The sequence below is a fragment of the Monodelphis domestica genome, chromosome 7 (genome assembly GCF_027887165.1).
Source record: "Monodelphis domestica isolate mMonDom1 chromosome 7, mMonDom1.pri, whole genome shotgun sequence".
Lineage (NCBI taxonomy): Eukaryota > Metazoa > Chordata > Mammalia > Didelphimorphia > Didelphidae > Monodelphis > Monodelphis domestica.
The window spans coordinates 204,476,911-204,494,979 of record NC_077233.1 but is presented as its reverse complement, the minus strand read 5'-3'; the positions used below and the strand labels follow the sequence as shown (position 1 = coordinate 204,494,979).

The 18,069-nt window shown below is 38.0% G+C and overlaps 1 protein-coding gene across 1 annotated transcript in view; it reads left to right on the top strand.

Moving 5' to 3' along the window:
* TRPM6 (transient receptor potential cation channel subfamily M member 6) overlaps positions 1-18,069 on the top strand; it is a 256,602-nt gene that overhangs the window by 227,240 nt on the left and 11,293 nt on the right. The window contains exons 34-38 of the mRNA XM_007498544.3: positions 113-399; positions 946-1,028; positions 2,097-2,302; positions 11,499-11,550; positions 17,881-17,987. Of these exons, the coding sequence (XP_007498606.2) occupies positions 113-399; positions 946-1,028; positions 2,097-2,302; positions 11,499-11,550; positions 17,881-17,987 (735 nt within the window). The remainder of the gene's footprint in view (positions 1-112; positions 400-945; positions 1,029-2,096; positions 2,303-11,498; positions 11,551-17,880; positions 17,988-18,069) is intronic.

Sequence of the window (18,069 nt, the reverse complement as noted above, 5' to 3'; positions counted from 1 at the left end):
TACAGTAATCTTTTACTACCGTTGGACTGATTGAGCCTCCTTATAAAATCTTGTAATACTAGACAAATTCTTTGATGTTTCACCTCCATCTCCCCCCTCTCTCTTTCTATAGCTGGAGAAGAAGTGACCATCTATAAGCTAGAAGAGAGTTCTCCTTTGAGCCTTGATAAAAGCATGTCCTCCTGGTCCCAACGTGGAACAGCTGCAATAATCCAGGTCTTATCCCGGGAAGAAATGGATGGAGGACTCCGGAAAGCCATGAAAGTGGTCAGCACATGGTCTGAAGATGATGTGATCAAGCCAGGGCAAGTTTTCATTGTCAAGTCCTTTCTCCCTGAGGTGGTGCAGACCTGGCACAAAATATTCCGAGAACATACTGTACTACATCTTTGTCTCAGAGTAAGTGTGGGTTTTGAGAGGTAGTGTGCTATGATGGGAAGAGCACTGGCCTTGGTATCTGTCACTTATTACCTGAATAATCTCAGGCAAATTACTGATCTCTCATTGCCTCAGTTTTCTCCTCTAGAAAATATCAGGATTGGAGTAGATGGTCTGTAAGGTCCATTTCCAGACTACATCTTCGATCCTATATTGGATGTGTATTGCTTAGGGGATAGAATGGTAGACTTTTCCTGACCCAGTGCTATCATTTCCAGTGAAAAGTGGGGCCCGCTTGATTTTCTTCATTGGGAAGTTAAAAAACAAACAAAAAAATTAAAACTTTGGTTGTCTGAAAGCAAACATTTAAAGGAAAGCTCTTTTAACAAATATCAGTTATATCGATATTTAAGAAATATCACCTTAGTGTTCTAATGAATATATTTAAGAAACATCACCTTAATGTTCTAATGAATATATTTAACAATGATTATTGTCTATCAGGAAGATAATTCCTTTTCAGCATTCCTGCTAAGCCAATCTTTATAAATGTGTCCCATTTTTTAGGAAATCCAACAACAAAGAGCTGCTCAAAAGCTGATCTATACCTTCAACCAATTGAAACCACATACTATTCCTTATGCACCAAGGTAAGAAATCCTTTGCAGTTAGATCTGTAAGGCCAAACAGGATCTTCTCAGTCTTATACTTATTTTACATATCCAGAAGCATTTATCATCAGAAATACTTAGATTTCTGGGTAAATGTCCCACTATCCCATGTTTTTGGGTTTGTTCCTTATATAATGTATAATGTAGGGGAAAGAATCCCATCTAGAGTCACAGTTCAAATCTTGACTCTAATTCTTCCTTTCTCTGTGACATTGAATAAGTTTTTAAATCATTTTTGGCCTCAATTCCCTTAGATGTAAAATGAGGAGGTTGTAGTAGATGGCTTCAGAGGTCACTTTAGCTCTAGCCTCATAACATCTAATATTAAAAATTGTCATTAGTGTAGTCTGGTTTTACTCTGCAGATGCTGTTCCAGAATCTACCACCACTGACATTTTAAAAGTCAAGGATTATGGGACTGCATCTTGAGTTGGAAGATGTAGTGGTAATTTGTCTTCCTTTATTATACTTTTTTACAAAGGTTGCCAGGTGGTACCTAAGGAACAAGAGAGGCTGTGCAGCAAAGGGATCTTGGCCAGTATTTGATATCTGGAAAGTAGGCTCACAAGTATCAATATTATCCAGATACAACTCTGAAAGAAAAGTTGTCTGGTTATAAGAGTAATTTTCCTATTACCATGTAAGAAAAGGAGCTTTGTAAGAATTCACAACACTTTTTAAAAAATTATTTGAGAGTTCTTGCACATCTGTATTCATTTAATAAGACTGATCATAATTTGGTACTGAAGACTTAACTGTAAAATTTTATTGCTACTTTTACAAGGAACTTTTAGAGCACGAAATGTAAAGTTGGAGATAGTGCTTATAAAGAATTGGAGGTTTCTTCAAAGTGAAAAGGAGTTATAACTTCAGAAAATGCCCCTCTTCTCATTTTTAGTCCTTTTGGACATGACAACTATCTGGCTTGGGTTATGTTCTACCCTCTTAACAGTCTTGCTTGTGTTAAATCATGGGGTATAGGGGGAAGGCCTATATTTTTGCCTTTTGTTGCCCCATGATGGTCTTTATCTTTTTCCTCCCCAACAGGTTCCTGGACGTCTTTTTAATATATTGCCATTCTGCCAATCAGTGGTTGACCATAGAGAAATACATGACTGGTGAATTCCGCAAGTACAACAACAACAATGGAGATGAAATCTCTCCCAGCAACACCTTGGAGGAGCTGATGTTGGCTTTTTCTCACTGGACCTATGAATATACCCGAGGAGAGCTACTTGTTCTGGATTTGCAAGGTGATTGACAGAATGGTCTCTGCTGAGACCTGCCAGGAATGTTTCTAGAAAATGAAGTTCTGATCTCTACCTTTTTGTAGCTGTGATAAACAATGATTCCCCCCTCCTCCCCCAACCCCTCCAACAAAAAAATAGTCCAGGTGTTTTTTGTGATTGTTGCCATTGTTATGGGGTTTTAAGAGTAACAACCACTGACATTGTGTCCTTTTAAAATATCCATTTCACAACAAATTATCTTTTATACTAGACTCCTTTCTCTGTCTTTGTCATTTCATTTCATTCAACAAGCATCATATTTAAAATTTCTATTATGTCCCAACTCCCCCCCCAAAATTAGGGTTCTAAGAACTGGAGATAAAAGACAAGACTGAAATAAATCTTAACCCCTAGAAACTTAAATTCTTTCTCTCCCTTCTTCCCCTCCTTTCCTTCCTTCCTTCCTTCCTTCCTTCCTTCCTTCCTTCCTTCCTTCCTTCCTTCCTTCCTTCCTCCCTCCCTCCCTCCCTCCCTCCCTCCCTCCCTCCCTCCCTCCCTTCCTTCCTTCCTTCCTTCCTTCCTTCCTTCCTTCCTTCCTTCCTTCCTTCCTTCCTCCCTCCCTCCCTCCCTCCCTCCCTCCCTCCCTCCCTCCCTCCCTTCCTTCCTTCCTTCCTTCCTTCCTTCCTTCCTTCCTTCCTTCCTTCCTTCCTTCCTTCCTTCCTTCCTTCCTTCCTTCCTTCCTTCCTTCCTTCCTTCCTTCCTTCCTTCCTTCCTTCCTTCCTTCCTTCCTTCCTTCCTTCCTTCCTTCCTTCCTCCCTCCCTCCCTCCCTTCCTTCCTTCCTCCCTCCCTCCCTCCCTCCCTCCCTCCCTCCCTCCCTCTCTTCCTCCTTCCTTCCTTCCTTCCTTCCTTCCTTCCTTCCTTCCTTCCTTCCTTCCTTCCTTCCTTCCTTCCTTCCTTCCTTCCTTCCTTCCTTCCTTCCTTCCTTCCTTCCTTCCTTCCTTCCTTCCTTCCTTCCTTCCTTCCTTCCTTCCTTCCTTCCTTCCTTCCTTCCTTCCTTCCTTCCTTCCTTCCTTCCTTTTCTATTTTGGGTAGGGGTCAACCATACCTTCAGAGCTAACTTGGATATGTATATGTCTATATAATGTATTATATATACTAAAGGTTTACACACATACTTTAGAACCTTTCTTGTGATCCAAAGAAAAATGTTATTGAGCATTTTGTTGTTTTCCTGAAGCCTTGGAATATCAAAGCTTGCTAAAGGTACCTTAGATAGAGCTCAATTCATCCAAACCCTACTTGAAGAATTCTATTTACTATACTCCTGACAAAGTTATCCAACTTTTGCTTGAAAATCCCCAGTGTTTTGTAGCTTACCACCAAGGTGGTCCATTGCACATTTTAATATCCCTAATTGTTAGGAAGATTTTTCTCATGTGGTGCTGAAAACTACCTTCATAGCTGGTACTGTCCTGTGGGACCAAGAAGAATACCCCCCCCCCCAATCAAAATACATGACAACCCTCCAGCTATTTAGAGGCAACAATTATGTCTTTCTTAACCTCCCTCTCTAGGATAATTCCTTAGCTTTTTCAACTGACATCAACTTTAATTTCATATAATATGGTTTCCAAAGTTCTTTACCATCCTGGTATCTCTCCTGAGGATATGCTTTATGTTGGCACTGTACTTCTTTTCTAAAACTTGGACCCCAGACCTGAATGCAATATTCTAGAAATGATGTAATCTGAGCCTAGTGGGATGATCACCTCTCCTTTGGATTCTATGCCTTCCCATTTATGTAGGTTCCATCACTTTGACATAGCCAAAAGGGGACTTAGAGGTCATCTACTCCAAACTCCTTATTCTACCATAAGAAAAGAGCTTCAGAGATCCTAAATGACTTGCCTAAAGTCTCCCAGATTGTAAATGGCAGAACTGAGATAGGGATCTCAAGTCTTCTAACCTCAGATCCAATACTGTTTCTACTGATGCTTAACTTATTTGCATTTCATGGCATTTACAGTTTTGTGCTGCATGAAGCATGGTTTCGATCTAAAGCTTTCCAACTTCATGGCCTCATCACTGTCATTTTCATAATTGGAAAAAAATACAATAGAAATTTAGAGGTGATATTTTCAGAATTTTGAGATTGCCAACTTTGCAGTTCATTATTTTTACTTCTTTTTGTTTACTTTTGCATTTTCTCAACTGCTTATGAAAGAGAACAGTCAGATTATTATAGGGTCATGCATTTTAATGTCACAGCATCATCTAGTCATGATTTTGAAGGATTTTGAATTTTGAAGGGACTTTGAGAGTGTAAGTTTCTCATGAGTAGGGATTGTTTCACTTTTCATACTTGCATTGCCAACATAATTCATAATGCCTTGCACTTAAAAAAATACCTGCTAATCACTTGATTAATTAGATGTGTCCTAGACCAACCCCTCTGAGGAAATGGAGACCCATGTAGGAAGGAGACAAAGAGAGGGGAAGTGACTTGCCCAATTCACATTGGTAATAAATTGACACTTAATAAATACTTGTTAATTGATTGGAGGTCATTTAATGCAAACCTCTCATTTTATAGATATGAGAGAGAGAGAGAGAGAGAGAGAGAGAGAGAGAGAGAGAGAGAGAGAGAGAGAGAGAGAGAGAAAAGAACTGACTTGCCCAAAGACATATTGGTGATAAGTAGACAGTAAATACTTGTTGATTGATAACTGGGGGTCAACCTTCTCATTTTATAGATGATAGAGAGAGGGATGGAAGAGGAAGAGAGAGAAATACACAGAGACAGAGACAGAGATACAGGGAAAAGAAATAATTTGTTTCCCAGGCACATAGGTCACATACATTGTAAGTAGTTATGTTGAGATTTGAATCCAGGTCTTCTGATCCCAGACCTGAAATATTCCTACTATACTACACTTTTCCATGGAAGAATTGCTTTTCTTAAAATAATATATCTGCAGATTTTCCATATATTCAGGAAATGACCATGGTATACTCTTTTAAAGTATGCTAATCATATTGCAGTCTCTCTAGAGCTGTTTGCTCACTTATGGCTCTCCCCAGTTTCCTAAGTCCTGGTTTCAAAAGTGAATATTATTAGGGGCATGCTGGTCATGGAGATCTAGCATTAGAAAACCATTCATCATTGCCAGTGCTTGAGAAGACTTAGAAAATCTTGCCACTGAGTAATGTGCCAACAGATATATAGCCCCATTATCTATAACATATGTATAATTAATTATATTTATTGAAAGTGATCTTGTTGATGAGAAAGAAATATATCTTCTAGCCTCAAAAACAGTATAATAATCCAGAAGGTAGTATAAATGAAGTTAAAATAGGGAAGCCAATTCAAATTTTAAATGAATATTTGATCTATCAAACTCCCAAACACTAATGCCCAAGGCATCTGTTGCATAGCTCAAATTTGAGAGGTTAATGATTTTCATCTGTATTTGAATGTTCATGCTTTGTGTTTGGGGTGGAGTTGGTCAAGACCAAAAAAAAAAAATGAAAGAAGAAAGAAATAAAAGAAACAACCACCAAGAAGCAAAACCAAACCAAATTTTAAGGCATTAATGATGACTCTTCAGTGTGTTTTATATTCCACTTGAATAGTTTTTTGTTTAATACTGTTTCTGTTTGGGGATTCCATGTCTCTTAGTAAGCCAAAGTGATTTTAAAACAACAAATGTTATGATGATAGTATTAGGAAAAAAGAGAACTAACTTCAAAAAAGCTTTTCTTTTATAGGACAACTATGTCAGTTTTAGAAATGTCATATCCCCAAATTAAGAAAAACAAAACAAAAGTAGGTCACCCCAAATAAATTATGTCAAAACATCAACCTTCAATGTAATAGTTAAACAGAACATCAGAGATGAACATGAAAAAATGTTTGGCTTGCTGAGAAGGCATGAATATTTGGAGGAATCTGTATATCTTCCAAACCAGGTAGGCGAGGGGAAGTAAGGACATACTAATTACTTTTCAGATCAATAAAAGTGCTTAAGATGGTCTTGGGACATTTTTTTTCTACTTGTATGAAACTCCAATGGAGTTGACCTCTTGTCACATGAGTGTGCTGATGAAGAAAAGTTAGCATTTATAAAGGACCTACTACAGACTAAATCACATTAAGTCTGTGTGTTGGAGAGTAGCTCTGAAGTCATTAGAAGACTTGGCCCAGGCTGATGTTCCAAGTTGTGCCTGTGCTGCCAGAAGATCGTATCTACTGGAAAGCAGTATCTTTTTTTTTTCTAACTATCTTGGTGTAGGCTACATTGATGGAGTAAGGAATGCCCACTATTTTATCAAGGGAGTAAGAAAGGTGATGTGAATGGGAAAGAAGAAGCAGTTTCATCTTCTGCCTTCTTGTACAAGTAGTAGTGTCAGTCAGATATTGTACAATCATGCCCAACTGTGGGAAGCTGAAATCCACAAGGACTAGCTTACCAAAGTTAATGATCTGTTGCCTTGTCTCCATCCTGATTGAAATATCCTGCCGTTTCCAGCCTTTTTGCATTTAAAAATCAAATAAATGAGGGCCTGAATCATTCCGATTACACTTGTGATCCAACATCAGAAGCTTAGCATGCTCTGAAATGGGAATTAAAACAATTGCATTTCAAATAACACTAGTACTTAGCATTTATATAGCTCATTTTATTTTCAAAGTACTTTGTGGTTATTAATTTGTTCTTTCACACAGCACTCTTCAGAATAGGTCAGTATAGTTTTTTCTTTTTCTTTCTTTCTTTTTTCCTTTTAAACAGTAGGAGAAATTTAGCCCAGACAGATTTATTGAAGACAGTGTATGATAACCACAATTAGAATTCATGGCTCAAGTTTCCTTGGGAGTGTGCTCCATGTTGTTTTCTCATAGATCTTAGATTTAGATCTGGAAGGGATCTTGGAAGTCATCAAATCTAACCCCTCTTCAGCTTTACATATGAGGAAACTGAGTCCCAGGAGCAGTTATGGGGTGAGTCTGAGGGAGATTTGAATCCAGGACTTCATGATTCCAAGCTCAACACTTTATTCCTTTTACCAGACTATCTCTTTTTGTTGACAAGCATTTCTTCTGATCTTGCTATGTGGCAGGTCATGTGCAATTTATGTGCTGTGGATAAAAAGAAAAAGAAAGTATGAAATAGCTCCTGCCTTCGAGGAGTTTGCATTCTCTCAGTGAGATTCATTCCTCTTCATAGTTTGCTTTTAGAATTATAAATAATCTTAATAGCATAATCTTAATAATCTTTTTTTCCATGACACAAAAACATTTATATGCAGAGTTGTGTAGGTGAAAGAGTTCTACATTTGGAAGAAGAGGACTTGGATTTAAAACCTGGACCTCAGGTTTCTCCTCTGTAAAATGAAGGGGTGGAAATAGGATGCCTCTAAGGTCTCATCCAGCTCTAGCTAAGCCATCCAACTTTCATAAATCTAAACCTCACTAGACCTCAGTTTTCTTATATGTAACAGGAGAGGGAGGAATGAATTGAACTAGATGACCCTTAAGGAACATTTTGGCTTTAGATTTATGATTTTATGAAGGATAAAGGCAGAATCCAATATGCTGAAATAAAGTTTACCTATTTGGTGACATCTTTGTTTCTATGTTGGACCACAATGATGACACTAGCCCAATGATGCTTACTCAGCCATAAGAATTCCTAGAAAAAGTTGCTTAGAATATATTCCTAATTTGTTATTCTATTTTGTCCTATATTTCGGATGTCATTTCTATTTTGTTGTTGTACAGTTGTTGTAGTTGTGTTGGTTTTCTTGTGACCCCATTTGGGATTTTCTTGGCAAAGATACTAGAGTGGCTTGCCATTTCCTTCTCCAGCTCATTTTAAAGATGAGGAAACTGAGGCAAACAGGGTTAAGTGACTTGCCCAGGGTCTAACTACTAGTTAAGCATCATGGTGATCCCTGATTCCTAAAATATACAAAGTGGTATATAAAATTATATGTGCAATTATATTGTTTTGGTTATGAAGAAAAAGAGATCATGAAATAGCCCCTGCCATCAAGGAATTTGTTTTCTATCAGTGAGAGTCATTCTACTTCATAGTTTGCTTTTAGAGTTAGGAGTAGTTTTTTTTTTTCTTGTTAAAGATACTGGAATGGTTTGCTATTTTCTTCTCAGATCATTTTCTGAGAAAACAGTGACAAACAAGGTTAAGTGACTTGTCCAAGTATCTGAGGCTGGATTTGAAATCTACAAGATGAATCTTCCTGACTCCTGGCCCAGCACTCTATGTACTGCATCACCTAGTAGCTTCAGTATTTCTTTATGTTTGTATAAATATTATTAGTGTTGCATTGTGGAAAATGCACTGAATCTGGAGGAAGGAAACTTGGGTTTGAATTATGACTCTAGCATTTAGTGTCTCTGTGACTTTGGACTAGTTGCTTAAATTCTCTGGCCCTCAGTTTCCTCATCTGTAAAATGAGGGGTTCAGAATAGAGAACATATCTCATTCCGCTCTTCTCTAATTAAACTGACAATCTCTGATTTACCCATTGCCAAACTCATCTCAGAGGAACAGACAGAAACCAAGATCCAGAGAGAGAAGGTTGCCCAAGATCACACAGCTAGTATTTTTCTGATTAAAATGGGATTTAAACCCAGTGGGCCACTGACTCTCAAAATCAATTTGACCTGCTTAATATCAACCCCTGAGAGGCTGGAATAGCCCTTTGGGGTATTTGTCTACACTTGGAAGGAATTGCCACTAGGTGGCACTTTTTTCACCAAGTTGTACTGTCCTTCAATTTGGAACTTTCTAGATGATCATAATCTTAATAAAAGTGGGCATTTATAGACCACTTTAAGGTTTGCAAAGCACTTGGCATATTCTGGCTCACGAGCTAAAGTCAAAAGTGTATCATTTTGTAGGCTATAAGAAAATAATCTCTTTTTAATGAGCCATATAACTGTGACAGAATAGAGAAAGAAGAATGAGTGAGATTTTAAACAAGCAATAACCTGCTTTTAATATGCTTTTAATTTCCTAAACATGATCTCACTCAGTTAGCTAAATCTGATTTAAGATCTGGCACACTTCCCATCTAGACTGACAACTGACTCACAAGTCACATGGAAGTATTTGGCCCTGTTTTCCTGGGAGCCCAAACATCCCGGAAGTTGCATATGTTCAGCACCTGGGACAGTAGCTGGCATATAATAAGTGCTTAATAAATGCACGCTGGATTGGATTGGCTTCCTTAGGTGAAAGCTGGAGAAAGTTCCATGTGGCAGTCTCAACTGTCAATTATCATGGTACTTGTACCCCATCTGTCTGAATATTTTGTTATTTATTCCTCAGAATTCCGGAGCTTCTCTTGAATTCTCTATTTACTCTCAAAACTAAATTGAAAAGGGCAGAGCATCAAGGCTGTCGAGCCCTCTCCAATTTCTCTGTGACCTTAGGCAAGTCAATGAACTTCTCTGGGTCTTTTTTGCCCATTCAAGAAGACTGAAGAGGGAAACCTAGGCATCTTTGCCTTTCTTGAATACTTAACTGTAGCATCCCTTAAGATTCTTCTCCCTGATACCCATACCCATTTTCCAAATCAGTAGGTAAAGTGAGACATCAACTGCACTTGGTCTTTTATTTCTAAGCTAGACTATTCCTTTAAGTACAGATTCCTCCCAGAATTTAAAACAAATCTTAGTATACTTTTATTTATTAAACAAAATGAAACAAAACAAAAAACCCTTTACCTCCTGTCTTAGAATTGATACAAGTAAGTATCAGTTCTAGGGTAGAAGAATGGTAAAGGCTAGGCAATTGAAGTTAAGTGACTTGCCCAAGGTCACATAGCTAGGAAGCAGCTGAGGCCAGATTTGAAAAATGTATCAGTATACTTTAAAAAATGTAATATAAGCAAAAATGATTTTTTCAAGAAGACAACAGGCTTGGTTCTCTATAAAATAGTGAAACCCAGCTTTACATGGGGAAAAAAAGTCCATCTGTTTTTTTTTACTAATTCTTTCTATTATAAAGTTGGTCACTTTCAGAAAAGGAAAGTTCCTATCATAAGTAAGGTATTAGCAGAACTCTATGAATTATGCCAGAAGTTGTATAATTACCCTACACAGGATGAAGCCTTTTCAATATTAAGTTCTAAGTAGTACAGAAGAAAGAGCATTACTCTAAAGTCAGAGGACTAGATTCAAATCCCACCTCTGCTACTTATAAAATCTGGGCCAAGTCACTTCCTTTCTCCCAGGCTTAGTTTCCTCATTGGAAAAATAGCAGAGGTGGGTTAAATAGGTTCTTCCAGCCCTTGATCTATGGTCTTATGAACATTTGAACTTTACAGTAATGCCCCATTCCCATTTGACATATGAAGTCAAAGCATTATTTTACTTAAAATAAGATCTCATTGTTCTTTATGATAGCAGGGTGATTGTTTTTCCCTACTGTGGTTAAGACTAAATCTTTACCTGAATCATATCAATAAATAGTGTCCATATATAATCTTTTCTTCAGGTTCATAAACACTATATGTTACTTATTCAGTAAGTGAAAATGAGATCCTTCTGGTGTTTAAGAGTATGTGTGCACACACGTGTATGTGCGTGTGTGTGTGTGGGGTGTTGGCATGAGGGGAGAGGGTTGGGCATCATAGTTCTAGGGTTAGATAAGACCTTTGATGCTATCCAGGCCAACCCTTCCATTTTCACATGAGGAAAGGGTAGCCCAGTGAGATTAAGTGACTTGCCCAAGTCACATAGTTAGTGACAGGCAAAATTAAAATCCAGGTTCACCTTCTCCCTCATGTCATATGTAAATTTGTCATAGAAGCTTCTTTTTGTTGTTGTTTTCAATTATTGGGAGTGGGACATATTATTTGGAAGAAAATTAATCATGGATGAAGTTTATATGGCATATCAAGCTGTGTAGTACTTTACAGATATTACCCCAGTTGAGTAACGTAACTATGCTTTGCAAAAAATCCTGTTATGCCCATTTTACTAATGAAGAAACCAAGGTTATTAAATGACTTGCACAGGCTCACACAGGTAGTGAGTGTCTCCAGTCTTCCTGACTCTGACTGTAGTTCTCTCCACTTCCTGATCAGATGCTAAGCAATAAGCCAGTTTTATTATATTTTATTTTGAAGAATTTTCAGTAAAAATGAAAAGCCTCATTTAACTAATGTATTTTGTATCTTTTTTTGGAGGTGTTGGAGAAAATCTGACAGATCCATCTGTTATTAAACCTGAAGACAAACAGTAAGTTTCTTTTGATTTCTCTGTTGTCATTTAGCAAACCCTGAGATTGTAGTAGTTGCTAGTTTTGGCAGGGCTGAGGATATAGTAATAAACATGATATGGCAGCAGGGGTAGTGAGATAGGAATACTTGGCTCATCACAGCTTATGCTTTTGCAGTACTTTTCTTCCAATGAAGTCAGATCCTTTATGGTCTTAATTTCTTTCAGTGTCACAACCCCCAAGTAAACTTTCAGCCCTGTATCTTATAGTAAAATGGCGCTCTTCTTGATAAAGTAACCCAAAATACTTTATGAAGTAATCTAGTGATAGATAGGGGGGAAATGTGCTAATTCCAGGAATATGGCTTCCTCTAATGCCCTCGGAGATGACAATTCTTTGCATTTGTATCCTCCACTGAGGAACTTGGAGGCTTTTCTTTGGATCTTTTTAATATCTTGTAGTTAACAATGCTATTATTATCAATTATTATATATTATTAGACAGTGAACTTTTGAGAGCAGGTTTTGTTTTTTATCTTTGTACTGTCATTTCTTAGCATAGTATACCTGCTATGCAGTAGGCACTTGATGCTAGTTGAATGACCAGTATGACACCAAGGGTATTCATCCTTTATGCTTGTTACATGACCATCCCACCTCATTTTCTTTCTCTTGTGCTTGGTATCTTTTTTTTTTCCTTTTGCCACTTCTTGGGTCTAAATCATCATTGGTAATAAATTATAATCTGCTAAAACCCACTTTGCATTCTGAGTTTTTGCACTTTGCATCACCTGCAGATTTGATTCTTTTGAGAGTAGCAACTAAAATCTCACTCTTTTACAGGAAGCCTTTCCCAAATTTCCTTAATTCCAGTGCCTTCTCTCTGTTAATTATTTTCTATTTTCTTTGTATGTTATTTATTTACATGTTGTCTTCCTCCATTAGATCGTAAACTCTTTTAGGACAGGGACTGTATTTTGTCTTTTTTTTTTTTTGTATCCTCAGTGCTAGGCATAGTGCCTGGCACATAGTAAGTTCTTAATAAATGTTTATTAAGTGATTGATTGTGGTGATTCCCCAATTCCTAAAATATACAAAATGCTATATAAAATTAGTCAGACCTCATAAGGGGAAATATGTAGTTTTGACTACAAATAGAATTCTTATTAAAACTAGTTCAGTATTTTTTGATAGAAATGCATGTTCTAGTTATGAAAACATGCATTTTCATTTGGGGAAAATAATCTATGATACAAACTAATGCAAATATGATTGAACCAGGATTTTTAGGGGAGAAAAAGGAGATGGAGTCCATACCTGTGATTTTATTGTTGATGAGGGAACTCCCTCAGTTTAGATTGGCATCAACTTTTCAGTTTATAGCCTTGTTCACCTGGGGCTCTGAGAGGTTACATAACTTGGTCAAACTCGCACAAGCTAGTATGTGTCCAAAGTGGAACTTAAATACTAGTTTGCCATGCCTTATCTCCAATCAAATATTCCTAAGATGAATCTCATCCATATTAGTACACACACATATTCTGTCCCACCCTAATTTAGAAAAATTTTATAGTTCACAGAATTCTGTTCAGAGCCCATTTTATGCCCTTGGGGAGAGTGCATAAAATTTTTATTGCTTTTAGCTTGTATAGGACTTTGATATTTTTGTGCTCTTTTTTTTTTATCAACCCAAAGCTTGAGTTTGAACAATAAGTAATAGTTACTTTATGTTGCACATACTTTCTTTCTGATTTTGTAGTGTAAAAATTATATTTCTACTAATATAAATATATTTTTATGAGGTTTATTAAAAATCATTAGAAATCAAGAGGATACAAAATAAAAACCATGTGCCCATGGCTGATTAGCCCATTTAAAATCCCCGCACTTAGTTTACCACTATACTTGTTACATCATTGCCAAGGAAGAGAGCATGGGAGGTGTTACTGCCAGTTAAATACCAATTGTGATCTCGCCAACGTGGAGACTCAGGAGAGATTATAGGGAATTCTGGGAAATACCAAGGACTTCTGGGGAATGAAGTCTAGGGTTCAAAATCTCCATTTTTTACAGTAGTAAAATTCTTTTGTGTCTATCATGAGCTGGCTGTAAGTGTACTTTGTCCACTAGCTCATCAAACTTTAGCTTCCACAGGTGTTCCCTTTTAGATTCTCTTGATATTTATATTTTCAAGGGTTTTCTGTAGGACTGGACCAGCCAAGATGATAATTGATAATAATTGCCCCAGAATTTGTGGATTGACTTTCACTTTTTGAAGTTTTAGGTAGGAGCAGCAGTAGTGTGTTACCCCTTGGGACTTATCATCTGGCATCATGGTTATTTGACTGGCAGTTGTGGAGATTATTCAAGATCCATTCTTTGTCAACTGGGTTGACTGTAAAATATATCCTCCTTCATGGGGCATAACAGTTTTTCATGGAAGAGCAGTATGGTCCAGAATTAGAAGTACATCTTTGGTTTATCTACCCATGAATCTTTCTTCACAGGCATTGTGAAATGGAAAGTTGGCCAAGTGTTCCAGTGTATGCAATGGGGACTTCAGTCATATATCTATTACTTTGTTTTATAGATTATTTTCCCCAAAGGCATGTGTTCATAATTAGATCAGGTGTCTCTATAAAGAATTATAGAACTAAATAAATACAGGACTAAATTTCATAATTTAGATCATAAACTATCATTTTCTTTAATAGTAGCAAGTTATCTACTCTTATCTTCCTGAATTTCTAATTGAGTTTCATTCAGTTTAATGTGTTGCAATGGATAGAGTCATTGGAACCTTGGAGTCAGAAGGCTTGGGTTCAAACCCTGCCTTTGACACATACTGACTGTAATCCTGGGCAAGTCACTTAACCTCTTAGTTAACTGCTCCAGGCAATTCTCATATAAGTTAGGAAACCAGTTGCTGATCTATATTAGTGGAGAGAGTTTCCCCATTGGAGAATTCCCTATATCATTGAAATCATAGATCCAGTGGGGGAAAAAAAGGATACCTGAGCCATCACAGAAGACTAGATGGAAGACCTGCCTTGAAGTCAGAATAACCTATATTCATTAAGTATTGCCTTTGATACATTCTACCTGTGTGATCATAGGCAAATAAATCACTTAATCTCTGTATCTCAAGGACTCAAGTGCAGAACTAGCCAGCCAGTCTGCATGGTGGGGAGAATTTTCTCACCAGTATTTTCTTAAGCTGATGAAATCAAAAGTCTGGACAAAGACAAAGATAAAATCACTGAGGCACAAGAGTGCTGGGCAGGGTGGGGGGCAGTACAACGACAAAAATGACCAAAGGGACCTAGATAAATAAATGCACAAAGCTAGTCAAGAGCACTAATTACTAGGTGTATGAAGTGATCAGAATTGCATTGTATAGAAAGAACATGGTCTGGCTACTTGTATTAACTCTTTTGATCACCTTCCTGGGTGGTGGTAGCCAAAGTTCACATTGGTTCATTTCTAACTTGTGATATATTATTGGTAACTAGCAAATGTATCTTTTGTATGCTCGATGCTTCGTTCATTTTTGACATTTGACAAATACGAAGCGATGATGTGATGTTCTTTAGGAAGGCTATGTATAGCTGGCACTAATTAACGCTCACTTGCACGTGGAACAAAACTACCACCTGCTTTTCGTATGTTAGGAGGAATATGAAAAATAGCAAGTCTCAAGGAGTGGTGGGTTTTTTCTTCTTCTACTTCTTTATCTGAGACTATGAGGCCATAGACATGTTGCAGGATACAAGTGCAAAGCTCTTTAAAAGTCACATGTAAGCCAATGCCCACTTAAACACACATCCTCAGGAAATGTTTTAATCCTTCGGATTTATTTTGTATTCTGGTTCTGAGGCATTTACATGTACCTTCATTAAAGATTGTGGGAAGAAAAAATATCAGCTTATGTTTGGTCACACCTTTTAAATTCTGAGAAATGGTATCACGTATTTGGAAGTATTGCTCTGGACATAGAAATTTTACGTATGTAATACATAAATATTCTCTAGTAAAAGATTGCATTTGGGTCATGCTGAAGAGATAAACAAAAAGGAATCATTCAGTTTCTGAGACTAAAATAGCACTTAAAGTTTTTACTTCTTAAGCATTATGATGTATAGTCATAAATATGGAATAAGTCTACTGTTTTCCTTCCTTCCCTCCTTCCCTCCCTCCTTCCCTCCTTCCCTCCCTCCTTCCCTTCCTTCCTTCCTTCCTTCCTTCCTTCCTTCCTTCCTTCCTTCCTTCCTTCCTTCCTTCCTTCCTTCCTTCCTTCCTTCCTTCCTTCCTTCCTTCCTTCCTTCCTTCCTTCCTTCCTTCCTTCCTTCCTTCCTTCCTTCCTTCCTTCCTTCCTTCCTTCCTTCCGTCCCTCCGTCCCTCCCTCCTTCCTTCCCTCCTTCCCTCCTTCCTTCCCTCCTTCCCTCCTTCCCTCCTTCCCTCCGTCCCTCCTTCCCTCCTTCCCTCCTTCCCTCCTTCCCTCCGTCCCTCCGTCCCTCCGTCCCTCCGTCCCTCCGTCCCTCCGTCTCTCCGTCCCTCCTTCCCTCCTTCCCTCCTTCCCTCCTTCCCTCCCTCCCTCCTTCCCTCCCTCCTTCCTTCCTTCCTTCCCTCCCTCCCTCCCTCCCTCCTTCTCTCCCTCCCTCCCTCCCTCCCTCCCTCCCTCCCTCCTTCCCTCCTTCCCTCCCTCCCTCCCTCCCTCCCTCCCTCCCTTCCTTCCTTCCTTCCTTCCTTCCTTCCTTCCTTCCTTCCTTCCTTCCTTCCTTCCTTCCTTCCTTCCTTCCTTCCTTCCTTCCTTCCTTCCTTCCTTCCTTCCTTCCTTCCTTCCTTCCTTCCTTCCTTCCTTCCTTCCTTCCTTCCTTCCTTCCTTCCTTCCTTCCTTCCTTCCTTCCTTCCTTCCTTCCTTCCTTCCTTCCTTCCTTCCTTCCTTCCTTCCTTCCCCACCCTACCTCCTCAATTAGTACCTCATCACAGTGGTTCCTTACGATCTTCACTGATATATATATATAGAGAGAGAGATGGTTAAGAAGGGCTAATTTATGCAGCTTTGTAAATACCAGCAGAGCTGGAATTTGTAAATGAGGTTGAGTGACCAAGAAAGTTAATCCTAGGTGTTTGTTAGCTCTGAATTCCCAAGGGATTTCCTCTACCTCTTTCCCTTAGAGCATGGAGGCAATATGAGATGAAATTGACATCAACCCTTAATCTGAGTTTGGCACATCTTCAGAGCAGCTGCTGTTGTTCTGCCAAAAGGAAGTGGAAATTGAGATAAATGCTTCAATACTCAGAGGGGGGAAAAGCCCATTTTTACACTGTCTTTTTTTTAAAAATCACATTCCTTAGAAGTGAAGTTTATTGTTTCCTTTTGTTATATTTTTATTCTCTCCTGCCTCCCCCCTCCTTTTTTTTTCTCCTTAGGACTTGGCATTTAAGAGCCATAATTGAGATCAGATTTTTAAAATGTGTTTTTCTACTCTGCATGTCATTAAAATAAAATATTAGCTTTCATAAAGTTTCTTTGGAAGCATTTTTGTGTTCTGTGTTCTGGGATGTCTAGAGCATCAATTAAATTTTTTAAAGAATAATGGTTGTGTGGTGTTATAATTAATGAATATTGATCGTAGAAAGTACATTAAAAATCTGTTGTAATTATGTGGTGCTCTTTAAACATGCTTAATATATCCAGATTCTATTTATTATTTTGTCACTACATTTGGAATGTGTTGTTTCTTTCTACCAGTGAGCTAAGAGAAGTATTACATTCCCAAGAGGGATAATAGCTGTAGAGGTTAGTACAGCGGAAGGCAGCTTTTAGAATCAACTTGTTCATAGAGCTGTTATAGCCCTTTGTCATGTATTTCTTTGAGATGATACAACTTGTATTTTGGAAATTGTATTTGGATTTGAAACAGTGCATGTGAAACCAGTTAGTAGGTGTGTTCTAATAGCAAGACTAATTTTATTTTGCAGCTTCTCTATTGGGTACCCTGGACGAACACTCTATAATGAATGTCATTCCTTTCTCTCCCAGGCATTCAAAGGGAGCTCTCTGTATTTTGTTTTACTATTGTGCATAGAAAATTCTCTCTTCGATCAGATTATCGTGGAAATGAATTTCACAGTAGTCCATAGAGCTTGGTACAAGGATTTAAGTGCATTTGAATTTTAAATGTGCAAACCTAACATTGTTACTTCTCTTCTAAAAGTTCTCTGTTCTTTGTTGGCTCGCACAATTTTACTGGGTTACTATGGGAGACTGTTAGGTATCTTAGAGAATCCAAGTCGGGTTCCTTTTTCTTAACTGTGATCTAATTGATATTCTGATATTTCCTCTAGATCAAGAGGGATGGTGTTTGGACCAGCAAATTTAGGAGAAGATGCAATTAGAAACTTCATTGCAAAGCATCGTTGCAATTCGTGTTGTAGGAAGCTCAAACTCCCGGGTATGCCCCCAAACTATTTTATTTTTCTCTAAACAGATATCTCTTAGAACAACATGCATAGCAGCCTGGAATTGAGTGGGAA